The sequence below is a fragment of the Balaenoptera ricei genome, chromosome X (assembly GCF_028023285.1).
Source record: "Balaenoptera ricei isolate mBalRic1 chromosome X, mBalRic1.hap2, whole genome shotgun sequence".
In the NCBI taxonomy this organism is placed as follows: domain Eukaryota; kingdom Metazoa; phylum Chordata; class Mammalia; order Artiodactyla; family Balaenopteridae; genus Balaenoptera; species Balaenoptera ricei.
Genome location: NC_082660.1, coordinates 133,171,000 through 133,192,585, shown reverse-complemented (window position 1 = coordinate 133,192,585; position 21,586 = coordinate 133,171,000). Strand labels below are relative to the sequence as shown.

The 21,586-nt window shown below is 39.8% G+C and overlaps 1 protein-coding gene across 1 annotated transcript in view; it reads right to left on the bottom strand.

Annotated features, from left to right (window-relative positions):
- The window catches only part of PASD1 (PAS domain containing repressor 1), a 48,423-nt gene extending 27,234 nt beyond the window's left edge, over positions 1–21,189 (bottom strand). Inside the window, exons 1-4 of the mRNA XM_059910495.1 lie at positions 21,174–21,189; positions 20,119–20,232; positions 18,020–18,147; positions 15,606–15,688 (exon numbers count right to left, since the gene is read on the bottom strand). Of these exons, the coding sequence (XP_059766478.1) occupies positions 15,606–15,688; positions 18,020–18,147; positions 20,119–20,232; positions 21,174–21,189 (341 nt within the window). The remainder of the gene's footprint in view (positions 1–15,605; positions 15,689–18,019; positions 18,148–20,118; positions 20,233–21,173) is intronic.
- Positions 21,190–21,586: the final 397 nt, after the last annotated feature.

Here is a 21,586-nt window from a genome sequence, read left to right as displayed (position 1 = left end):
TTCCCAAATGATAATTTAGAAAAACTGGCTAGAGAAGCCCCAAAATTGGCCTCAGAAAAGGAAAGACAAGATTGGAAATTCAACAGTCGTTGGTTTGATAAAAAGAGAAAGCTCTGGGTTTGGACCAAATAATGACCCAGTCCTACTGGAGACTCTAAAATTCCCACTGCTCACCACTGTACATGGATTAAATAACTGGTCTAATAACAACATGATAAGTCTTCAGGAACCAATATTGGTGGAGAAACATCAATAAGGTCACAAAAAGTGCCTACACCTCACTTATCCCACTTGTTCTAAGTCCAACCCAGGGAAGTCTGTTCGTACTGCTCCTGGACATTTTAAACTGCCTAACGGACCATTCGAGGTCTGGCAAATGGATTTCACACAACTTCCTCCATCTGATGGATATAAACATGTTTTAGGCATGGTCTGTATGTTTTCACACTGGACTAAAGCCTTCCCTTGAAGATAGGCTACTCCTATCTCGGTGGCTTACGTTCTTTTGGAAAAGATTATCCTTACCTGGAAAACTCCTCTTGAACTTCATAGTGATTGGGGAACCCATTTTACTGGCCAGGTGCTTTGACAAGTCTGTGCTGTTTGGCTGGTTTTACAACACTTTCTCTGTGCTTACCACCTTCAATCTTTTGGTTTAGTCCAATGCACTAATAGCATTATTAAGACTCAACTGGCAAAATATGTAGAGGCCCTCCAAATACCTTGGCCACAAGCACTGCTGCTGGTCCTTCTAAATCTCAGATCCATCCCTTTTGGAAATATAAACTCTCACCCTTTGAGATAGTCACAGGACACCCAATGCACTTGGCTCTTGCTTCTTCTAACTCACAATGGATAAAAGGAGATATATTCCAAAACTGCAAAGGCCTAGTTGTTTCCATTAAAAATATCCATGTTTTGTTCAAGCAATCTTTTTACCATGCACCCTTGGGAAATGAAGACCTTAAGCGTTATACTTTGCAATGTGGAGATTTTATCTATTAGAAAAGACAACTCTAGAAGAACTTTCTTCAACCTTGCTGGAAAGGCCTCTATGAAGTACTGCTAACCAACCCTTGTGCCACCAGACTGAAAGGAATAGACTCTTGGATTCACGTGACACACCTAAAGAAAACATCAAACCCTGACTGAACCTGCACATCATCTGGTGACCTGAAAGTAAAGATTTACCAGAACTGAAGCATACAACATCTGATGTCACAGCTTTCCCAAGATATCCAGACCAGGCCTGTTGGAAGTTTGTTGCCAAACCTTTGATGATGGCATAAGGCTTTGGATGATCTTCAATATCTATGATCTTGATAACATATGGACTTCAGATAAAAAGTGTCTGAGAGTTCTCCCTCTTACCCATCTTTATTACTCAAATGTTAATAGGTTTAACATTACTAATAAATTAATGTGTCCACTCTGTGCACTTTCCCTCTGACGTGAGACACTACACCCAGGAAAGGTCCTTCCTGACGTTGAGGGACAAAAAGTAGCTGTAACTAAAAAAACCGACTCTTGATCAGCAATGCTTTCAGAGAATGTAAAAAATTAATAAACAGAAGTCTCAGTTAAATAGAACTGGGAGACCAGAAAGGAGACCTGTTATGCCCTGTGACAATAACAGAGCCTAACAGGAAAAGAAAGACTCCTTTTATTTCCTGGCAAGGACTCAGCCAATGAGAAGCCATGGACTATGTTTACTATGGCCCTCCCAACTTCCTTTTCCTCTCTAGAAATGTGCTCCCCTTTCCTTGATATGCAGGGACTTGCATGTGGCTAGTCATGGTTGCAGACCCTGAATTGCAATTCAGTGCTGATCCCAAATAAACGCATCTTTGCTGGAGAAACATCTGGCAGTCTATTTGTTTTAGGTCAACACAAGGATATAGTCATTGAATATATTCAAGAATGTAGTCATTGCATATAATTAAGAATAACATTCATATGAAAAAATACAAATTACTTGAATATATAAGGGCTCAGCCTGTGAGCCAAAATTGGCAGCAGCCTGTTTTTGTAAGAGGTAAGAATGATGTTTACTTTTTAAAAAGGTTGTAAAACAAACAAAGAATATGCTATAGAGACTTTATGTAGTCTATAAAGCCTAAAATATTTACTATCTGGTCCCTTTCAGAAAAATGTTTTCAATCTTTGAAATACATTCAGGAAGAGTATTTCTTAAGACATGCTTTTTGATGAATCAATAAATTTGGGTAAATTTTTTACATTGGTCATTCTATGGATTATTTTTGGATAAATTAATTTTTGGCAATTTGGCCACTGGACAAATTGACCATTTAGCAGAAAGCTTTTTAAGAACTTGTTTTTGACGAATTCACCTGGAGCTGGTCATGACTTCTCCCAAATGAAAGACACTGAATAAACAAATCACAATTTCCAAAAACACAAGTAGGTAAAAGATTTCTTTCCCCCCAATGACTATGGAAGCCAGTGGAAAACTCAGAGTCCCATCAAAGAAGCCCCGTCTATTCTCACTTGGGAAAGATCTTGAAGGATCTGAAATTGTTAAAGATTATAGTTTCCTGCTAACAAAGAGACAACAAATCCACCCTCCCTTTTTTTAAAAAAAAACCATTTTAGAATTTGGATATACAAACACTTTCTGAGTGGCTGCTTCCAGAAATATTTTTGGATTAAGTGATCATTTTCAGTCTCAAAAAGTTTCTCTTTCTTTCTTTTTTTCGATGGGGAGGGCAAAATATGATATTTTATTCAGATATTCTGAATAGAAGGAGTGCATTATATGAATCTACCAGACTCTTCTTCGGTAGAGAAATTCATACTGTTGACTATCTGATATTAAAGGCTCTGGCAGTTTTTAGGTTCAAGCTCTGGCAAAAAGAATATGCATTTTCTGACCCATTACTCCAGGGTCAAAAAGAGTAGAGCAGGAGAATGTTTGGTGTGTGTGTGTGTGTGTGTGTGTGTGTGTGTGTGTGTGTGTGTGTGTTGGGAGACAGGCAGAAAATGAAATAAGATGGCTTGGGAAATACTCGGCTCTTCTCTCAGATTCCCTACTATGAGCACCACATCCCTCACTGCTCCCTGACCAAAGTGCAGAGAGGATTGGTGCCCATTAGAGGATGACATCAGGTCTGCAAGCCAAATGTACTTTACCAATAGCACCTTCCATTCTTCCTGCTCAAGCCATGGACATAGATTCTTGGGGCTTTAAAAATCGTACTGTTTGTGTGGGCTGATATATATCTGATCTGAAGCTAATATATCTAAGCTGATATATAACTGAACTTATATAGAATAGTCCAGATGATTTTACATATTAGATTATGAAGATTTAAAACAAAATGTTGAGCTTAAACTATTTAAAATATGGAGTCGCTTTTAAAATTATCTGGTAGGTAATTACTTTTATCACACAGCTAAGAAAACTCAATCCCTGTCTTAGTTATATGTTAATAGACTTGCTTCAAAACACTACTCATACACAACTAAAAAGGAACAAAACTCAAATGCTCCAACCCTCATATATTTCGATGTTTTACAAAGGATGGAGTCCAAATGGGAAAGTTTCCACCAGAGGCTTACTCCATCCATTTCATAGAAAACATCACTCTCTAAAGGGCCAGTGCGAACTTCTTTAATGTGCTTTTTTGGTTACGCCAGTTTTCCACAAACACATCAAAAGAAGAAAAACATCTAATGGCATTCAGTGGTATTTCCTCACCAGAATGGAAAAACAAGAAATGCAAAACATTCATAACACTTCGAAAGTAATACAAATCATCAACACGGTAAGAATCCTAGTCTCATGTCCCCTGTACCTCAAAGGGCAAGTAATCTATGATTGAGAAGTGCTCTGATGTCAAAGAATCAAGAGAAAACAGACAAACACCAATCAAACAAAAACCCTATTGCTATGAAAATAATGGTAGGCCATCAATTACCAAAATATTTTTTTGCAAGGTTTTATCATCTTGAAAAGAATATTGCTGTTATTGGCCTCTTCTGAACAGTGTAGAAATATTAAGCAAATAAGAAGGCACCTTTAGAATCTGATTAGTGTTCTGTGGCCTACTCCTCTTTCAAATGTAGAGAAGGTGACATATAGTGTTGGTTGGTGAGTCACTGGAACATGCCTGGAACCCAGCCTGGATGCCAGCTGCTAACACTAAAGACATTCATAGGCAGAATGAATGTCAAGGCTACATAGTTCTCCATCATATATTTGTGGAAAATTCATTCCAGGAGAAATTCATAAATCAGACTAGAGACTATACTAAGGCCAGCACTGTGTGGTAAGATATAAAGAGAGTTTGCTCTGTTCCCACTAATAAGCCTATTAGGCCAAGCCTTCCAGTAGAGGACAGAGAGTTCTATACGGATGCATCTCCTACTCCAAGAGAACAAAGTATTTGAAAGACTAGAACTGACAGCTCAGATGTGTTTTTATAGTTCATCTGCTACCATATTTACTTGCAGATGTCATTATTTTCATATTATCAAATATTTGATGATCAAAATTTTTGATCTACTATCAAATATTTCTTCCACCGTGAAATGTTCTAAAAACTTTTTTAGAAATTGAAGTTCATCGGGGTTTCCCTGGTGGTGCAGTGGTTAAGAATCCGCCTGCCAGTGCGGGGGACACGGGTTCGAGCCCTGGTCCGGGAAGATCCCACATGCCGCGGAGCAACAAAGCCCGTGCGCCACAACTACTGAGCCTGCGCTCTAGAGCCCACGAGCCACAACTACTGAGCCCACGTGCCACAACTACTGAGGCTCGCACACCTAGAGCCTGTGCTCCACAACAAGAGAAGCCACCGCAGTTAGAAGCCCATGCACCACACCGAAGAGTAGCCCCCGCTCGCCGCAACTAGAGAAAGCCCGCGCGCGGCAACGAAGACCCAACACAGTCCAAAATAAATTAATTAATTAAAAAAATAATTGAAGTCCATCACTGTTCAGTCATAATGACTCCCTTGACACAGCACTTCAAAGGAAGGAAACACACATAACATTTGTACATCTCAAAACAGAGCAGGACCAACTTCTTTTTAATACAGCCAGTGGCTCCAGAGGGCCGGGCCTGGGGACATATGTTCATGGTAAGGTTTTGCCAAACAGCCTTGTTTTATTTGGCATCCCAATCTTCCTACTTTAAAATCCACTCTCTCAGTCATTTCTCAAAGGTGACATTCTGTGTGTTTCTTCTGTTACTTTTATAGGACTAGTACTGAGCCGGTTGTGGAAATAAAGCAACAGAAATCAGTCAAGTCCCAACACACATTAAAGAAAAAAAACTTATTATGTGTCTTTGCCGTTTATTAAAGCACTGGTGGCCTAAGTGTTGGTTGTGTAGATATGAGATATGACTTTAAATTGGGCCTTCTTTTCCTTTTTCATCCTGCAAATTAGACCCCTTAGCTTCTAGTGGCCAGGTGGACACACGGCCTATCACACGCTTGTCTCCTAGAAATCAGAAAGTGAGTTAACTGGAGAAGATGACCTATTCTCTGAACTGAGGGAGACACAAGCTGAATGCAATTTGGATACTTCCCTCTCAGAGCTTTTGATTCTCTAGAAGAAGAGCTAAGCCAGTCCCTGTGATTGCAAGGCAAAGTGGAGAGTGTCAGTAGGAAAGTAGAAAGTAGAGAAGGGAGAGCTCTTCCAACCTGGGTGGCAGGAAGGGCTTCTGAGAGGAGGAATGAACTGGTTCCTGAATGGTGAGGAGGGTGTGAGCATACAAAGCACAGAGGGAAGAGACATTTTAGTCCATGCAGAAAACAGGAACGGAGGTACAGTGAAAGGGGTTCGACGGCATTTCCATGGAATGGTGACTTTATTATCGTTTCTGGTTTACTTGTCCATCTCCACACCAGGCAGTAAGTTTAGAGGGCAGGCACAGTGCTGGACACTGAGAATGCAGCCTTGTGGAGTTTATAGTTTCATGGGGAATCCAGACAATGAACAAGTAGTCCAAAGATAACTATACATTTACAAATTGCAAAAAGCATGACAAAGTAAAAGGGCAGGGTGCCATGGGAAGAGAACTCAAAATGGACCTAGGAGAGTATCATGCCAACCACGTGACAGCAGAGTTGAAGAGTGTTTCAGGTTGAGGACCTAAGCATGTGCACAGGCACTGCATTGGAAAAGAGCTTGGAGAATTCACAGAGGACAAGAGGCCAGTGCATCTGGAGCAGGATAGATAAGAGGGAGTGTGGCACAAAATGAGATCTGAGGACTAGACAGGTATGACAGCAGCATACCTTACAGATCATACAAAAGGACTGTGGATTTTCTTCTAAGAGCGAGGGGAAACCATTGAAAGCTTTTGAGCAGAAGAGGGACAAGATCATATTTCAACAAATGGCTTTGGAACAATCGGACATCCATATGCTAAAAAACATGAACTTCAACCTAAAACTCACACTTTATAAAAATATGAACGCAAAATGGATCATAGACCCAAATATAAAACTATAAAACTTTTAGAAAAAAATAGGAGAAAATCTATGTGACCTTCACTTTGGCAGTTAATTCTTAGACATGGCACCATGACATGGCAGAATCCATCAAAGGAAAAAAAAAATGGTAAAATTATCCCCCTTCAAAATTAAAAACTTTCGTTGTGCAAAAGAACACTGTTAATAGAATGAAAAAAGAAGCTACAGACTAGAGAAAGTACTCGCACATTAAATATCTGACAAAAGACTTGTATCCAGAATATACAAAGAATTCTCAAAACTCAATAATAAGAAAACAAACAACATAATTTTGAAAATAGGCAAGACATTTGAACATTCAAATGATGAAAAGATACTCAACATCTTTAGTCATTAGTGGAATGCGAGTTAGTGTTTTTGTTTCTTTGTTTGTTTGTTTGGCCACGCCGTGTGGCATACACTATCTCAATTCCCCAACCAGGGATCAAACCTGTGCCCCCTGCAGTGGAAGCGTGGAGTCTTAACCACTGGACCGCCAGGGAAGTCCTGGAATGCAAGTTAAAAGCATAATTCAATACCCTAAAAAAGTGAAATAAAAACGTACGTCCACACCAAAAACTCGTCCACGAATGTTTACAGCAGCTTTATTAATAATTGCCAAAACCCATCAACAACTCTGATGTCCCTCAACAGGTGAATGACTAAACTGTGAGACATCCATACAACAAAATGCCACTCAACAATACACAGTTATTGATGCAACAACTCAGATGAATCTCAAAGGAATTATGCTAAGGGAAAGAAGCCAATCTTGAAAGATTATATACTGTATGACTCTATATGATATTCTCAAAAAGACAAAACTATAGGGCTGCAGAATAAATTAGTGGTTGACAGGGGTTAAGGGTGAGATGAGATAGGACTGACTATAAAGGGACAGCACGAGGAACTTTTGGAGGTGTGATAGAACTGGTCTTTATCTTGACTACGTTCATGGCTACACAAATCGATGCATGTGTTAGAAAACACAGAACTGTACACCAAGAGAAAACAAATCAATTTTACTGTATAATTGAACAAATGTGTTTAATAACTTAAAAATGAAAATAAGTGTCCACAAACATACTTGTAAAAGCATGTTCATTGCAGCTTTATTCATGGTAACCACAAACTAGACATAAATGTTCATTGAAAGAAAAATGCCTAACAAATTGTAGTCTATCCATAGAATAGAATATTCCTCAGCAACAAAAGGGAATGAACTACTGATACATGTGACATGATGCATCTCAGGGACATTATGCCAAGTTTAAAAGGGCAGACTCAACAGACTATATATTATATGGTTCCATTTTTATGACGTTCTAGTAAAGGAAAATTTAATCTATGGTTAAAAACATCAGAACAGGGGTTGCCTCTAAGTGCGGGGATAACAGGGAAGGGGTACAGAACAGCTATCTAGTGTGTTGAAAATACTGTATGTCTTGATAGGACTGTGGGTCCCATGGGTTTATGCATTTGTCAAATATACTTAAGATCTGTGCCTTTCATTATGTGTAAATTTCACCTTAAAAAATGTAAGCAATATGAACTTAATTGAGGAGGTTCGCTTTTCACAATGACATGACATGGCAACCCTACAATTACTCTCTGTGCATTCCTGACTTGAGCAAATAAGTAAATATATGGAGAATAATGAGCCCAAGCCTCTCTGACTAGTGGAAAAGAGTGTTGCAAAAGTGGAAACGGGAAGACTGGAATGAGCCTTGTAGTGTTGGCTCAGGATTGGAGGTATCCGTATGAAGTCATGGCATGTATTATTTGATACAGACACATACACAAAGGTATACATACATATAGATGGGTAGATATGGAAATAAATATAGATATAGATCTTTATGCCTATGTATACAGTATGTGTGTTGTGTGTGTATTTGTTTCCCAGTTCGAAAAGCACCTATAAGCAGTAACAAATCAGTAACTATGAGTACAAGTAGCACCGAGAGTTTCTAAATAGCTGCCCTTAAGGAAGCCAGGATTCCCCTTTGACTAAGTCTTAGAGAACAAGCTGATTTCATGGCTGAGGTGGAGATAGTACAAAACGAACCTGGAACATCACATAGTGCCAGAAAGGAAGGAATGCTCCAAGAATGGTGTGAAGTATCAAAATGACACAAGAGCCAGACTGAAGGGGCTGTCACTGGTCGATGCTAGGACAATCAGAGCATTGAAATAAATAATAATAGCAAAAGATTAAAATCCACTGAATAGACAAATGAATAAATAATGAATGAATGAATCAGGCAGAGGGGAGGGGAGAGAGAGAAAGAAGAGAAGGGGAAGCGAAGGGAGAAAAGGGGGTGAGAGGGGAGGAGAGGAGATGGGAGAGACGGGAAAGGGAGGGCAGAAGTGGGACAGAGGGGGAAGAGAAGGAGAGAACAATGATAAAACAAATGGGGCAAAATGCAAACAGTTGTGAGTAAAGGAGGATGCATATGGTAGTTCCTGACAGATTGAAATAAAAAGTTTAAAAGTGAAAAAAGAATGTTTAATGGAGCTAAAGCAAAAGGATATCCTGGGATTTAAAAAAAGGTAAAGCATTAGGAGTTTGAGTAACATATACACACTACTGTATATAAAATAGATAACCAACAAGGACCTACTGCATAGCACAGGGAACTCTACTCAGTATATTGTAATAACCTATAATGAAAAAGAAGCTGAAAAAGAATATATACATATATACACATAACTGAATCACTTTGCTGTACACCTGAAACTAACACAACCTTGTAAATCAACTATACTTCAATTTAAAAAAAAGGTAAAGCAAAAAGTATTAAGTTGAAAGAGAGCAGGATCCTATCCCACTTCTTCAGATACCTAATACACAGCCTGACATCTTCATTACAGGATGACAAATGCATACCATCAGGAAAAAAATATTACATTGTTAATTGTCTGAGTAGAACAAGCAGCTGCCAGCATATTTCTCCAAAACTACTTTTCCTAAATAGGCTAATACTCAGATAATTCAACCCAGATTTTTCTAAACTTTGATATTTATTAGACTTCTTTTCATTAGGGTCTAAACCCTCAGTGATTTCAGGGTTGCTTCCATGAGTTTGGAGTACAAAACTTACTTTGAGCTTTTCAAAAAATATTAACATTGAGGGACTTAACCTGGTGGCACAGTGGTTAATAATCCGCCTGCCAATGCAGGGGACACGGGTTCGCGCCCTGGTCCAGGAAGATCCCACATGCCGCGGAGCAACTAAGCCCGTGCGCCACAATTACTGAGCCTGCGCTCTAGAGCCCATGAGCCACAACTACTGAAGCCCATGCGCCTAGAGCCCGTGTTCCGAAACAAGAGAAGCCACTACAATGAGAAGCCCTCGCACCGCAACGAAGAGTAGCCCCCACTCGCCGCAACTAGAGAAAGCCCGCGTGCAGCAACGAAGACCCAACGCAGCCAAAAATAAATAAGTAAATAAATAAATAGAAATATTAACATTGAAACTACTCTTATCAATCGTAAATCTAATAAGACTGTCTAATGATTTTATGCTTTTAGATGATCAAAATAATTTGTTATGTAGTTGAAGATGGGATACCGGTTGGCTAGAGGTCAGAGAAACACGATGAAATCTAAAACCCAGAATCCTGAGACTGCACCCCTTCTTCTGTCTTTTGTTTTATGTCTGCCCTTCTTAAGGACCAGACCCTGAACATAACAATAGGACAAGTTAAATAGCTCAGGGGCTATCTCCTTTGACACCAGGCTGCTGGAAAGCCCCAACTCCTTTCCTTATCTGTCAGCGTGCCTCCCAGGTGGGTGTGAGGGCCCGGAATCATCTGACTGCATGTGGCCTCCAAGCTGAGAATTCCATCATGTTCAGACTGGGTCACACCTCCTCCACCCAGCGAGGAGGCATGGACACTTTTCATGGAACAATTTGGGTGTTAATGAATACAGAACCGTCTCGTAAGGATGGAGGTTTAAAGATGCTGGCTTGAAACAAAAAAGGAGAACAACCTTAAATTAACAGAAAAGTAGTAAGAGTATTGAAGAAATCACCAAACATAGACTTCAAATCATGTCCGTAAGCCGGGTTCACAGGTAGCCCTTTGCACTTAATAATGTCTTTATAGCTCAGTAAGGATTAAGTAGTTTTTTTGGTTTTTTGTTTGCTTTTTTGGCCACGCGGCTTATGGGATCTTAGTTCCCCGACCAGGGGTTGAACCCGGGCCCTTGGCAGTGAAAACATGGAGTCCTAACCACTGGACCACCAGGGAATTCCCAGGATTGAGTACAGTTTTAAATTTTAACTATTCAAACAAAAACTGTAACTGTTCTATAATTTGGAAGTACTTCCTAACTGATAATAACTTGACTTTGTATAGTATTTTACAAAGCATATAGTTTTCATTTACTTATCAAAACAGATAGATCTCATTTCCTGATTTCATGGTCATGCACATTCTGCAGTAATTATCCTCACCATTTATAGATAAAGAGCATGAGACTTAATGAGGCTTCTCTAAGATCACACAGCCTGTAATTGGCCAAGCTAAGAAAAAAAACAAAAACAAATATTGTAGCTTTAAAAATCCCAATCCCATGCTTTGGTTAACGGCGGATGACTCTAACAAGGCCGTCTCCGGGCTACTCCACCAGTGCAGAGGCAAACTGGTGTGCTCCCAGTTCCTCCCCAAAAGCAGCTCTCACCGTCTTGGCTGGAGTCCTCCCCAAGTTCTGTGGGTTCTAATCCTCCAATCCTCTCTGCCCTCCTCTCCTACTAGTCGTCCACTGCTGAACCTGCTCCAGCCACACTGGCTTCTCAAACACACCCAATGTGCTCCTGCCTCAGGGACTTTGCTTTGCATCTGCTCTTCCTTCTGTCTGGAATATTTCCTCCCAAATCCACAAGGCTTGCTCCTCCACCCCTTTCAGATGTTAACTAAAAAGTCAGCTTCTTGTTGAGGCCTTAGCTGGCCACCCTATCTATTATGTTGACCATTGGAAATTGCCAATATTCCATCATCTCTTAAACAATATAAAATGTCAATTGCATATGGCAAAATCTAATACAATTTAATTTCCCCTACAACCTTCCCTATCTCTCTTCAATGCTTAATATTTTCCTTCAGTCCTCCTCACCATCTAACCTATTTTGGTCTATTGATTGATTTTCTTTCTCCTCCACTAGAATATAAGCTTCCCAGGAAGATAAGGATTTTTGTTCACTGCTGTATCCTCAGAGCCTAGAACGGAAACTCCCACATAGTAGGTGCTAAATATTTGCTGTATGAATAAGTTTCATTGGGCTGGAGTGATGAGACTGGGCAAGCTAAATATCTAGTGCTAGAGAAACCAAACCAAATGGCATGTGATACAGTGAGGTACAGGGCCCTCCCCCGGTCGAGATGACGCAGACATAAGGGATGAAGTCAGTACAGAATAGTACCAAGGCTCTGTACAACAAAACCTCACTAATGAGGACCACTGTGCATCTTTGCAAAATTCTCCTCACACTTTTGTACAAGATAACGCGTCTCTGAAACAAGCTGAAAGGGGAATTAGCCAGGAACACTCTTTTCGGTGCAGTTGCTGATAGGTGGAGTCTCCCCCCGGGGAACCAACTCTGTAGCAGTTTCTAAAGACTGCACACAAAGGTAAGAGCTACTAGAACTCTCGGAAATACCTGCCATTTGATTTTCCAGTATTGTCTACTCTACCTTTGGGTGAAAAGATACTATCTTTGTAAAAAGCGTTAGGGCTAATCAGTGTGATCGCCTTCCCTACTAATTCTTCTCTCTCCCTACATTTAAGATGAAATTAAAGAAAAAAAAGTTTTCTCACAGTAACATCCCCAATCAAGTACTTCCCAAAGACTTCTTGAGTTTTCTCCTTGGAATCCCATACCAGCCACAGCTCCTGAAACTGATGTCTTAAGAGAAACGAGCCCAGGACAATCTGGGTCCCAATTCCAGCTCTACTGCTTAACCAACTGCGTGACTTTGGGAAAATCATACATCCTCTGCGACTGCACTTTCTCACCTTTACAATGGGTCTAAAATCTATGTTGTTGATTTGTGGAGAGTAAGTCAATAAACATGAAATCGCATCATGAAGAATAAAGTACAGGATGCATTTCTATTAAGATGATGCTATGACAGAACTCTGGGCCTCACTTATACATACAAACTAAGAGTAGCTCGCTGCTTCCTCTGACTCTAGCAGTAGGAAGATGGGAAAGGACTCCGCGGTATTCAATTCTGTGCCTGCCCCTCACCAACTCTGAAGTGTTCCTTACTTCTTTCTATGTTCAAGCAAGACCTTCTACTCCAGTGCATCTTTAGCTCTAATGGAAAACCCAGCTGTTGAGTCCCTCTCCTGAAATGAAAGGTTCTTTAGCCTCAAATCTGAAACATGCAAGGACAGGACATCCTACATGGAAACAGGCCCTTTCTTTTAAACATTTTAACTTCCCCTCTTTGTGTTTCTTTCATAAGCACAGACAAAGCTTTCAAGCCTCTTAGCAGGATGCTTCTTCCCTTTCAAAGAACATTGAGAATTACCAAGGAAAGTTCCAGAAGCATCTGGGGAGCTCTAGGTCCCTATGACCTTTGTGCCTGATTACTTTTTTAACCATCCCTCAGACTGTAAAATGGGAGCCAGGTTATCAACGACTGCTCAGGGTGCCTACAAACTAATGTCCAACATGCCACAATCTCTTCTTCTTGTTATCTGAAAATATCCTGAAGACAAAGAGTAAGTCTATGAAAAAAAATAATGCAATACTGGTTTGCACTGAGCTATAACAATACTGCACTATGTTTGCGAGGTCTCATGGCATGGAATGGATTACCATTTTGATAGGATCAATCGATCAGTCCCTGAGCAGATGTTCATTTCTGCCTGCTCAATGTCAAGCTCTGTGCTAGACAGGGATGAGGCTGACTGGCCCTCCTTTATAGACCTCAGACTAGTGGACGAGTCAGGTCCACCAACAATCCATCATGTGAGAGCTGAGGTCGTTGGAGCCAGAACAGCGGCCATGGTGTTGAGGAGAGCAGAGGGATATAAGAGGGAAGAAAAGGGGGCTGGAATTAAACAGAATTTTCTTCATCAAATCCATCAGTTGTTTCCTAAGTGTCATTTTTCCATGTTACTGTCTGCATGATAAACAATCCATTGTCTAATATTTGAAGAAACTAGGAATATTTTATGAAAGTATTAAAATATATAAAATTGTAGTGCATTCACCCAATAATGATAATTTCTTACTATATTAGAAAGGATATGATTTTAAGCCTTAAGAAAACACTTTTCTTGTATTGTGTGAAGACCAAGTGGCACAGATGTAGTAACTGGCTCTTTTCTGCATCAGAATATTTTTCATCCAATTAAGTTCTGCTTAAAAATAAAATGTAGGTCTCCTCTGTCTCTGAACTCTCACTCTCTGAAGATTTGCTACAATTATCTGCTAATTTACACAAAATTCACTACACAAACCTACTAAACAAATCTGTTCTAGGTTGCATGCAAGAATATGTTTAAGTCATGTGCTCCTGGGTGAAAAGGATATGGTGGGCTGCTATTGTACCTCAGGTATTCTCACAGAATAGTGCCTAGAGTTCACGTTGCTTAAACACGTTATGTTTTATAGATGTCTCTCTCTCACCTTATTCAGTAAAAGGTCTTCTAATAAAGTAGAGGAACTAATAAGGGAAATGGGTAAGCCTAAGAGGCCCAAAGAAGCGCACACACTACAAGAACCATTGGGAATGATAAAGCACATTAAGAGAGTTGAATGGCTATTAGTCTTAAGCTTGGTGGTGCACATGTCCCTAACTCCTATGAACCACAAATACAATGGTGAATATTTACAAGAAATTGAGATTCTGCAAAAAAGTATCTTGCTGGGGCAAGTGAGTGTGATGGTGGCACGAGCAGACATGTGACACTCAACACACAATTACAAACTCGGTCTCGTGTTAGCAAGAGTTGTAGAGCGCCCAGCAAAGGGAATGCAAACAGACTGCCACCTCAAGCTCTGTTTTGCATCCCATGGCTCTGTGTGTAGCTTCAGACAACGGTTCTTAGCCAAACACCTCTGAGCTCTCCTGCCAGGAAGGGAAGATTCTCCCCTGTTCCTCAGATCCAGACACAGATGAACCTCAGACATTTCCTGTTTAACTCATTTCTTCACCAGCTCTTTCTTCCTTACCTCGTCCCCCCACCAAAGAGTAACAGACAGCACAGCCTCCAGCTTCCTCCTCCCACCAGACCTCACACAAACACGCCTTCAATCAGAAGAAGCCTCTCAAAACATCATCTAGTTTATTTTATTTTGCTAAGTATTACTGGCATCTAGTGCTCATCTTTAATGTATTGTTTTGTTATTTATTTACATATCCATGTACACTGTAATATAGAAGGAAAATGTAATCCATTCTCAATATTCTACACTGAGCAGTGTCTACTATTATGGCTTACTACATACAAAATACCTACTAATGAGTTTATCAAATATGCAATGATTAGATAGTACTACAAGTAATTTCTATTCTGTAGAAATTCTTGGCAGATTATTAACTAGTCGTATTAAGGGGCTTTAGTGATACCTAGCAAGTTGGCATTTTCCTGTGGGTTAGGAATGCATTTTTGTTTTTCCCACTCAAAATAATGGAATTAGTCACTTTGTTCTCTGAAAATTTGTTAACAAACAAATGTTAAAGAATAGATTAGGTTCACAAAAAAGAGGGACACCTGCATAATAGCAGTTACCCCAATGCTTATTTGTTCTTCTACCATTTAAAGTGTTTCAAGAAAAGGAAGCAATCAAGTCTGTTTGTAAACGTATTGTCTTAATTTGAAAGTAATTAAATGTCTGTGTCAGTTAAGGTTGCTCTATTTATTGCTTTATTTCTTTTATAGAAAGCCAATCACTTGTATTTATATTCAGTTAGAAAAATATGAATTATACTAGCTGGGAAAGGAAATTCAAACTAGTAGATTGCTCATCTGGATTGAGTTGTTTGTTTTTTTTAATTTTCATTTTGATGGAAAAATATTCATAGTGATTTGTCTTGTTTCAGTTTTGTTTGATGAAACTGTGCCCTAGGTCTCCATTACTCATGGCAACATTAGCCTCTCACCTGTGGGCCACAGGTAGACGTTCCTCGTCCGAATCTGGGACCAGCAGAACATCTTCATTGGACTCCTTTACAGTGAAAAGGCCCTGCAGAAAAAGTGGCATTTTAGATACTTAAAATGTACTTATAGAGTAAAAATACCTGACATATTTGTGTAGGATGTAGTAAATTTGAAAATCCAACTCATCTGTATACCAGTGTGAGAAAGGCACTTGATTTTACAGATGTGAAAACTGAGGATTCTAGAGATAGAATGATTTGGTCAAGCACGTACAGCTAGTACATGCAGGATCAAAGTAGGTCCATTTCAAAGTTGAACTCTTGAGTTCACTGCCCTTCCACTGTTACACAGCCACCCTGTGAACAAAATCTTCCTCCAAAAAGCCCTCTTTTCTCACGAGATTTGTTCTCTAAAATGACCACTAGTATAGAACAAAAATCCCAGAAACCCAGAGAAAAACTGGCATAGATCACAAATAGAGATCCCTGTGCTAAGAGGGGACCTAGGGTGAGGGTGGTGTGTCAAATGAGATTTTTCTTTGTCAGAGGAGGAAGTAGATGTGGGGGGTGACCCTCTAGATGGGATGTCTGCCTTCTCATGGCAGATATGAGAGCTCAAATCCCAGAGAGCTGCTGGAGAGGGATACTGAGTGGGGCCATCAGACCCAGCAGCTTCCTTCAGTTGCTTTTCTCTCGACCAATTTTCTGTCTTAAATTTGGAAAAATGATGACATAGATCACTATTCTAAAATTGAATGTAAAGGGGTCCTTCACAGCTTCTGAAATGTGGTCAGTTAAAGCCCAGATTTTAAACTTGAGAGGAAAAGTAAAGCAGGTCTTTTGCCCTCTCTGGATCGTAATGATAACAATAATAATGATAATAATGACAATGATCATGACTGTAAAGGCTCATATTTACTGAGTGCTTACCTGATAAGAGGTGCTGTCTTATTTGTGCTTCACAACAACCCTCAAGGAGGTACTATTATCGCCATTTATAGAAAGAGAAACTGAGGCTAAAAGATGTAAGTGACTTAGGTAAGGTCCTGTAGCTAGTAAGGAAGGATGTGAAATCTGGATCCAGAGGCCTCTCTTGTAAGGCAGTTGAATGTGTTGTATGTTACAACATCATCACAATATTAACATGGCTCAAACAGACGTTTGGATTTTGTCCCCATGCCCTCCACCTCATCTGCCCAATCCACACTGTCCCAGTCTTGTTCAAGTCAGTTGGTGGCACTTCCATCCACTGAGCTACTCGGGCCTAAAAGCTGAGTCATCCTTGAGTCATTTCTCTGTCTTCTCCCGCCCACTTCCAATGCATCAGCAAGGACTTAGGGCTCTACCCCCAAAATGTCACCCAAATCGGTGAGCTTCTATCTCTGTTACTGCAGTCCTAGTCCAACCCCTATCACCTCTCACACAGCTCCACCTGCTTCCATTCTTGTTCCCCTGTACTCCATTACCAGCCAGCAGCCAACCTGATCTTTTAAAAACAAAATCAGATCATGCCATCCTCCTACTTTCCACTCAAAGCTGTACATAATCTGGCCCCTGCCTACCTCTTGTACCTTATTTTCTACTACTCCTTCCCTCTTTCACCTTTTTCTAGTCACATGATGGTCCTTGTTTCCTGGAACTCTCCAAGCTAGTTACTACCTCATGACTTTTACAGCTGCTGAACCCTCTACCTGAATTGCCTTCCTGTCTTCACTGGGTTGGCACCTTATCATCATTCGTGGTCTCTGTTCAAAAGACAGGTCATCAGAGAGAGACCTTCCCTGACCACTCTGCTGAACTCCCTACCCACACCAGTCATCAGCACATGATTCTGTTTTATCATCTCCATGACACTTGTCAATATTACTTGTCTATTGCCTGTTTCCCCAGCACCTAGCACAGTGCCTGGCACATAGTAGGTGCTTACTAAGTATGTTACTTAGTGAATAATTCATTAGCCTGAATTGATCAGATGAATTCTAAAGACTGATTTTTCTTTTTAGAGACAGAAACTGTGAGTTCTCTATTAGGAAGATACTAAGTGAGCACTGGACGAGCAGGAGAGCTGCCTCAAAACTCACCGGGTGAGAGAAGCCTTTCTTTATCCACCTGCCAAAATGGTCACTTCTCTTACTATGTCCCAACCCCCAGCCCCTGTATACCTGTTTAATATTATACCAAAACCATTTGTCAATGAGTGTGCATCTCTTCTGGGTATGTCCAGATCTCCACTTAGATGTTCAACTTCTGAAACACAGGAGCTGATCTTTTCTCATTCACGTATCCTAACACAGCCCTCTGCACACATCAGGTGCTTTAGCAGTGCCGTGCAGTGGCTGAGAGACCAAAGGGGACATGTCCCTTTAAAGGAAGCCCACATGGCCACAATGGGGGAGGCACACACACAACATACTCACCCTTAGAGTTTGAACCCTGAAGATACAAACGGTCCCCACCAGAAAAAACCGATTCTCCAAAGAAAGATTTGTGGCAGACGACTCACAGGACCAGCTGGGGAAGAAGCTACGGAAGAGCACCAAAGGCTCTAAGGGAGACAGAGATACACATGTGACAACCCAATAGAAAGGTGGGGCGATTACACAAGAGGATGGGCACCTGCCGTATCAGTGTGCCGTTTGCCAACCCACTGACAATTTTCAGAATTCCGAACCACCAATTTTTTCTGTCTTCCTTCCCAGTCACCCTCCCCACCCTGGTCTCCACCAAAACATGAAGTAATTACTGGGAAATACTTGTGAGTTCAGGGTGATTGTCAGTCTTCTGTCCTTACCCTGTGAATGGACATGTTAGTCTCCAAAAAAGTTTAGCTTCCCTTCTTTACATAGACCATGTGGGCATCAAAAATGTGTGTATAATTTGTGTGTGTATGTAGTCAAGTTTTTTTTAAAGGTATTTGACCTTTGGTTTCCAAAGGCACGTGACAAAGATATCAGACAACCATGTGTGAGCTAATTTTCATTATTTATTTACCCATTCATTCATTTGTTATATCTTTAGACCTCAGTGGCAAAGAACTGAGTTAATTATATTCTTAGTTCATGGCATATTATGAACACAGATAAAATTCCCACTCTTGTTTTTACATTTTTCTTCTCTCTGTCCCTTCCCCACCCACAGGTACCCACTGTCATCTACCACATTTAATATATAACTTTGTAAAGTATGTAGTCTGGTTCTATGTACTATATGCTTTTACAATTTACAAAAGTGACATTGTGCTATAGATCTCATTCTGTTTCTCAATCAACAATACGGTTTTAAGGTCTAACCATGTTGTACTATGTATATCTAGAGTTCATTGCTTTTTTTTTTTTTTTTGAGTTCATTGCTTTTGACTACTACAAAGTTTTCCATATTGTATATTTCCCCAGATTTTACTTGTCCATTTCCCTAATGATGCACACCTAGGCTGTGCATCATTCCTCCCTCCTACCACGAACAACACTATAACATACATAGAACATGTCCCCTTAGACACAGATCTCTCTGCAACTTCGCCTCTGGGATATTTCCACCCAGCGATAGGATTGCTGAGTTACAGGATAATTGACTTCAGTTCACTCTGTTTTCCAGGATGGCTTCGTGAGTTTACATTCCTCTCGACACTGTATTAGTGTTTTCATTTCTCACATCCTCACCAATATTTGGTATTATTCACACTCCTAATTGTTTACATTTTGATGCGTGTACAGTGCTACTCATTGGTTTTTGAATTTTTCATTCTTTGCTTACTAGTGAGTTGGAGCATCTTTTCACATATTTGTTGGGCTATTTACCTTTGATTCAAGCCCTAGAGCTTTTAATGGCCCCAAATCAGTGTTTATGTTAATTTATCAGCTTGCGGTTCCTGAAACCTTAAAAATTACAAATTCAGATCCCATATCCACATGTAAGACACACAGATTTGGGTTTTGATTTCCTGTAAATGACACATTTTTTTCCATTCAAACTCTGAGAGAGATAACAAGCTTACTCTTCCTCTAGGCCAGTGGACAGAATTTTACTGATCATTTTAAGTCTCTAGGTTTTATGTGTTGGTCCTTGAATGAGTGTTAGAACTCCAGACCCCAGCCAATGGAGCCAATGTATGATTTAAAACTCACTTAGGCCCAGCACAAAATCAGCTCCCTCTTATCACTAGGTCTTGTACTTTATCCTTTAATTTCTAGCACCCATGGATTTCCCTTTCTTTTAAGATTGGCTATGCAGTAAACTTCTTAGATTATGTTTTAACAATAATTTCCTTGTTTTTTGTAGAAGGAAAGAGCCATCCTTATCAGATCAGTCCACCATGTTACCATATGACCCCACCTTGTAAATTTTGCTATTAATTTTTTTAAAGTTTAATTAATGTCTGTGGTCCACCAAAACCTGTGATCATAGGCGTAGGAGAGAGTGTGAGAGTACCAACAGTAGAAAGGCATTTATATTACCAATGAAGGGCTGCATAATTCATGAACTCCATCTAGATAAGATTAAAAACTGTTTTGCTTACCATTAGAAATATCTTTTATACTCAGGATGAATTTCACATATTCATAAGCAGGGCTGCTACCATGTTCAGCATCTCCTCTTTTTAAATGACAGCAAAACTCAATATGTTTTCCTACTAAAAGAAAACAGATACAAAACGTGCTTACATTTGTACTTAACTATATTCTGCAGGATTCTTTCATATGATTATTGTCTTACTTAGACTAGATTTTACAAAAATATTATTTTCTTTTCATGAACATTAGCACTTGCAGTTATCTATGTTGTATCTGTAGAGTTGGGTATCAGCTAGAACATAATTTATAGAACACTAATACAATTATACAAAAGCTGAAATAATCAGGGTTCATGATTAAGAACAAGATTTAATAGAGGAGAGATTTTTTAATACTAGAAATATAATTTGTGAAATGTCTTTATTATTCCTGTAAGTGATTGTTATCTGTCTCTTAAAATCTAAGAACTTACTATTTGAAACAAACAGTCTGTACCTGAGTTTGGCAAAGGAAGTTTGAGAGCAATCTTTTGGTAGACTTCATTTTTCTCTTTATCAGGCAGAAGGCTTAATAATTTTTTACCCATGATGTCATCCTGAAGAGGGAAAGAGGGAATAAATTTTGTTATCTGTACTACTATATTTACTTCCTCTGTCTCCTTACTTAAGCTTATCATCTGGGAGGGAGATGCAAAAGGGAAGAGATATGGGGACATATGCATGTGTATAACTGATTCACTTTGTTATAAAGCAGAAACTGACACACCATTGTAAAGCAATTATACTCTAATAAAGATGTTTAAAAAAAGTAATAAATAAATAAGAAAAAAAAAAAGCTTATCATCTGCCCCACGTCAGCCATCTTACAGTCAGACCTGTTATACTTCTAAAGTCCCAATTCACATTACGCCATTCTATGACCATCACCACCTACCTTTGCAGTGCGCTCATGCAAGTACCCCACCTCTCCAACAATTATCCCACCCACTGAGACCTCCAGTCCATTCGCATCCAGTTTTCACTGAACATTATCTCCTTCAAATTGTCACATCCCTCCTTACCCAGTTCAGATGCCATAGTCGATCATTCTGATCACTGCCATGAGCTCTTATTTGCCTGGGAAAATCCCAACTCTGCTTAATTTCAACTCTTCATCTACCCTGTACCTTCCCCCAAGCAACTGAATGTGTATGGAGAAAACCCCACATCCATACTGTGTATTATTTTAAATGGGCACTCAGCTCTGCCTAGAAATCATTCCACATTTCCCTAGATAATTCACTCTTCTACTCTTCAATATGACTATTTCTTGCCTTCTCCTCCTTCAAACCTGCAAAACCGCCCCCTCCCCTGCCACCCTCCTCATATTCAGCTAGGATCTCATTTCTTATTTCAATTAAAAACAAAGGGAGAAGGAAATGTCAATATCTCCCTCCACCAAATCTTACCGACCTATCTGCTCCTGTGGCCAGAG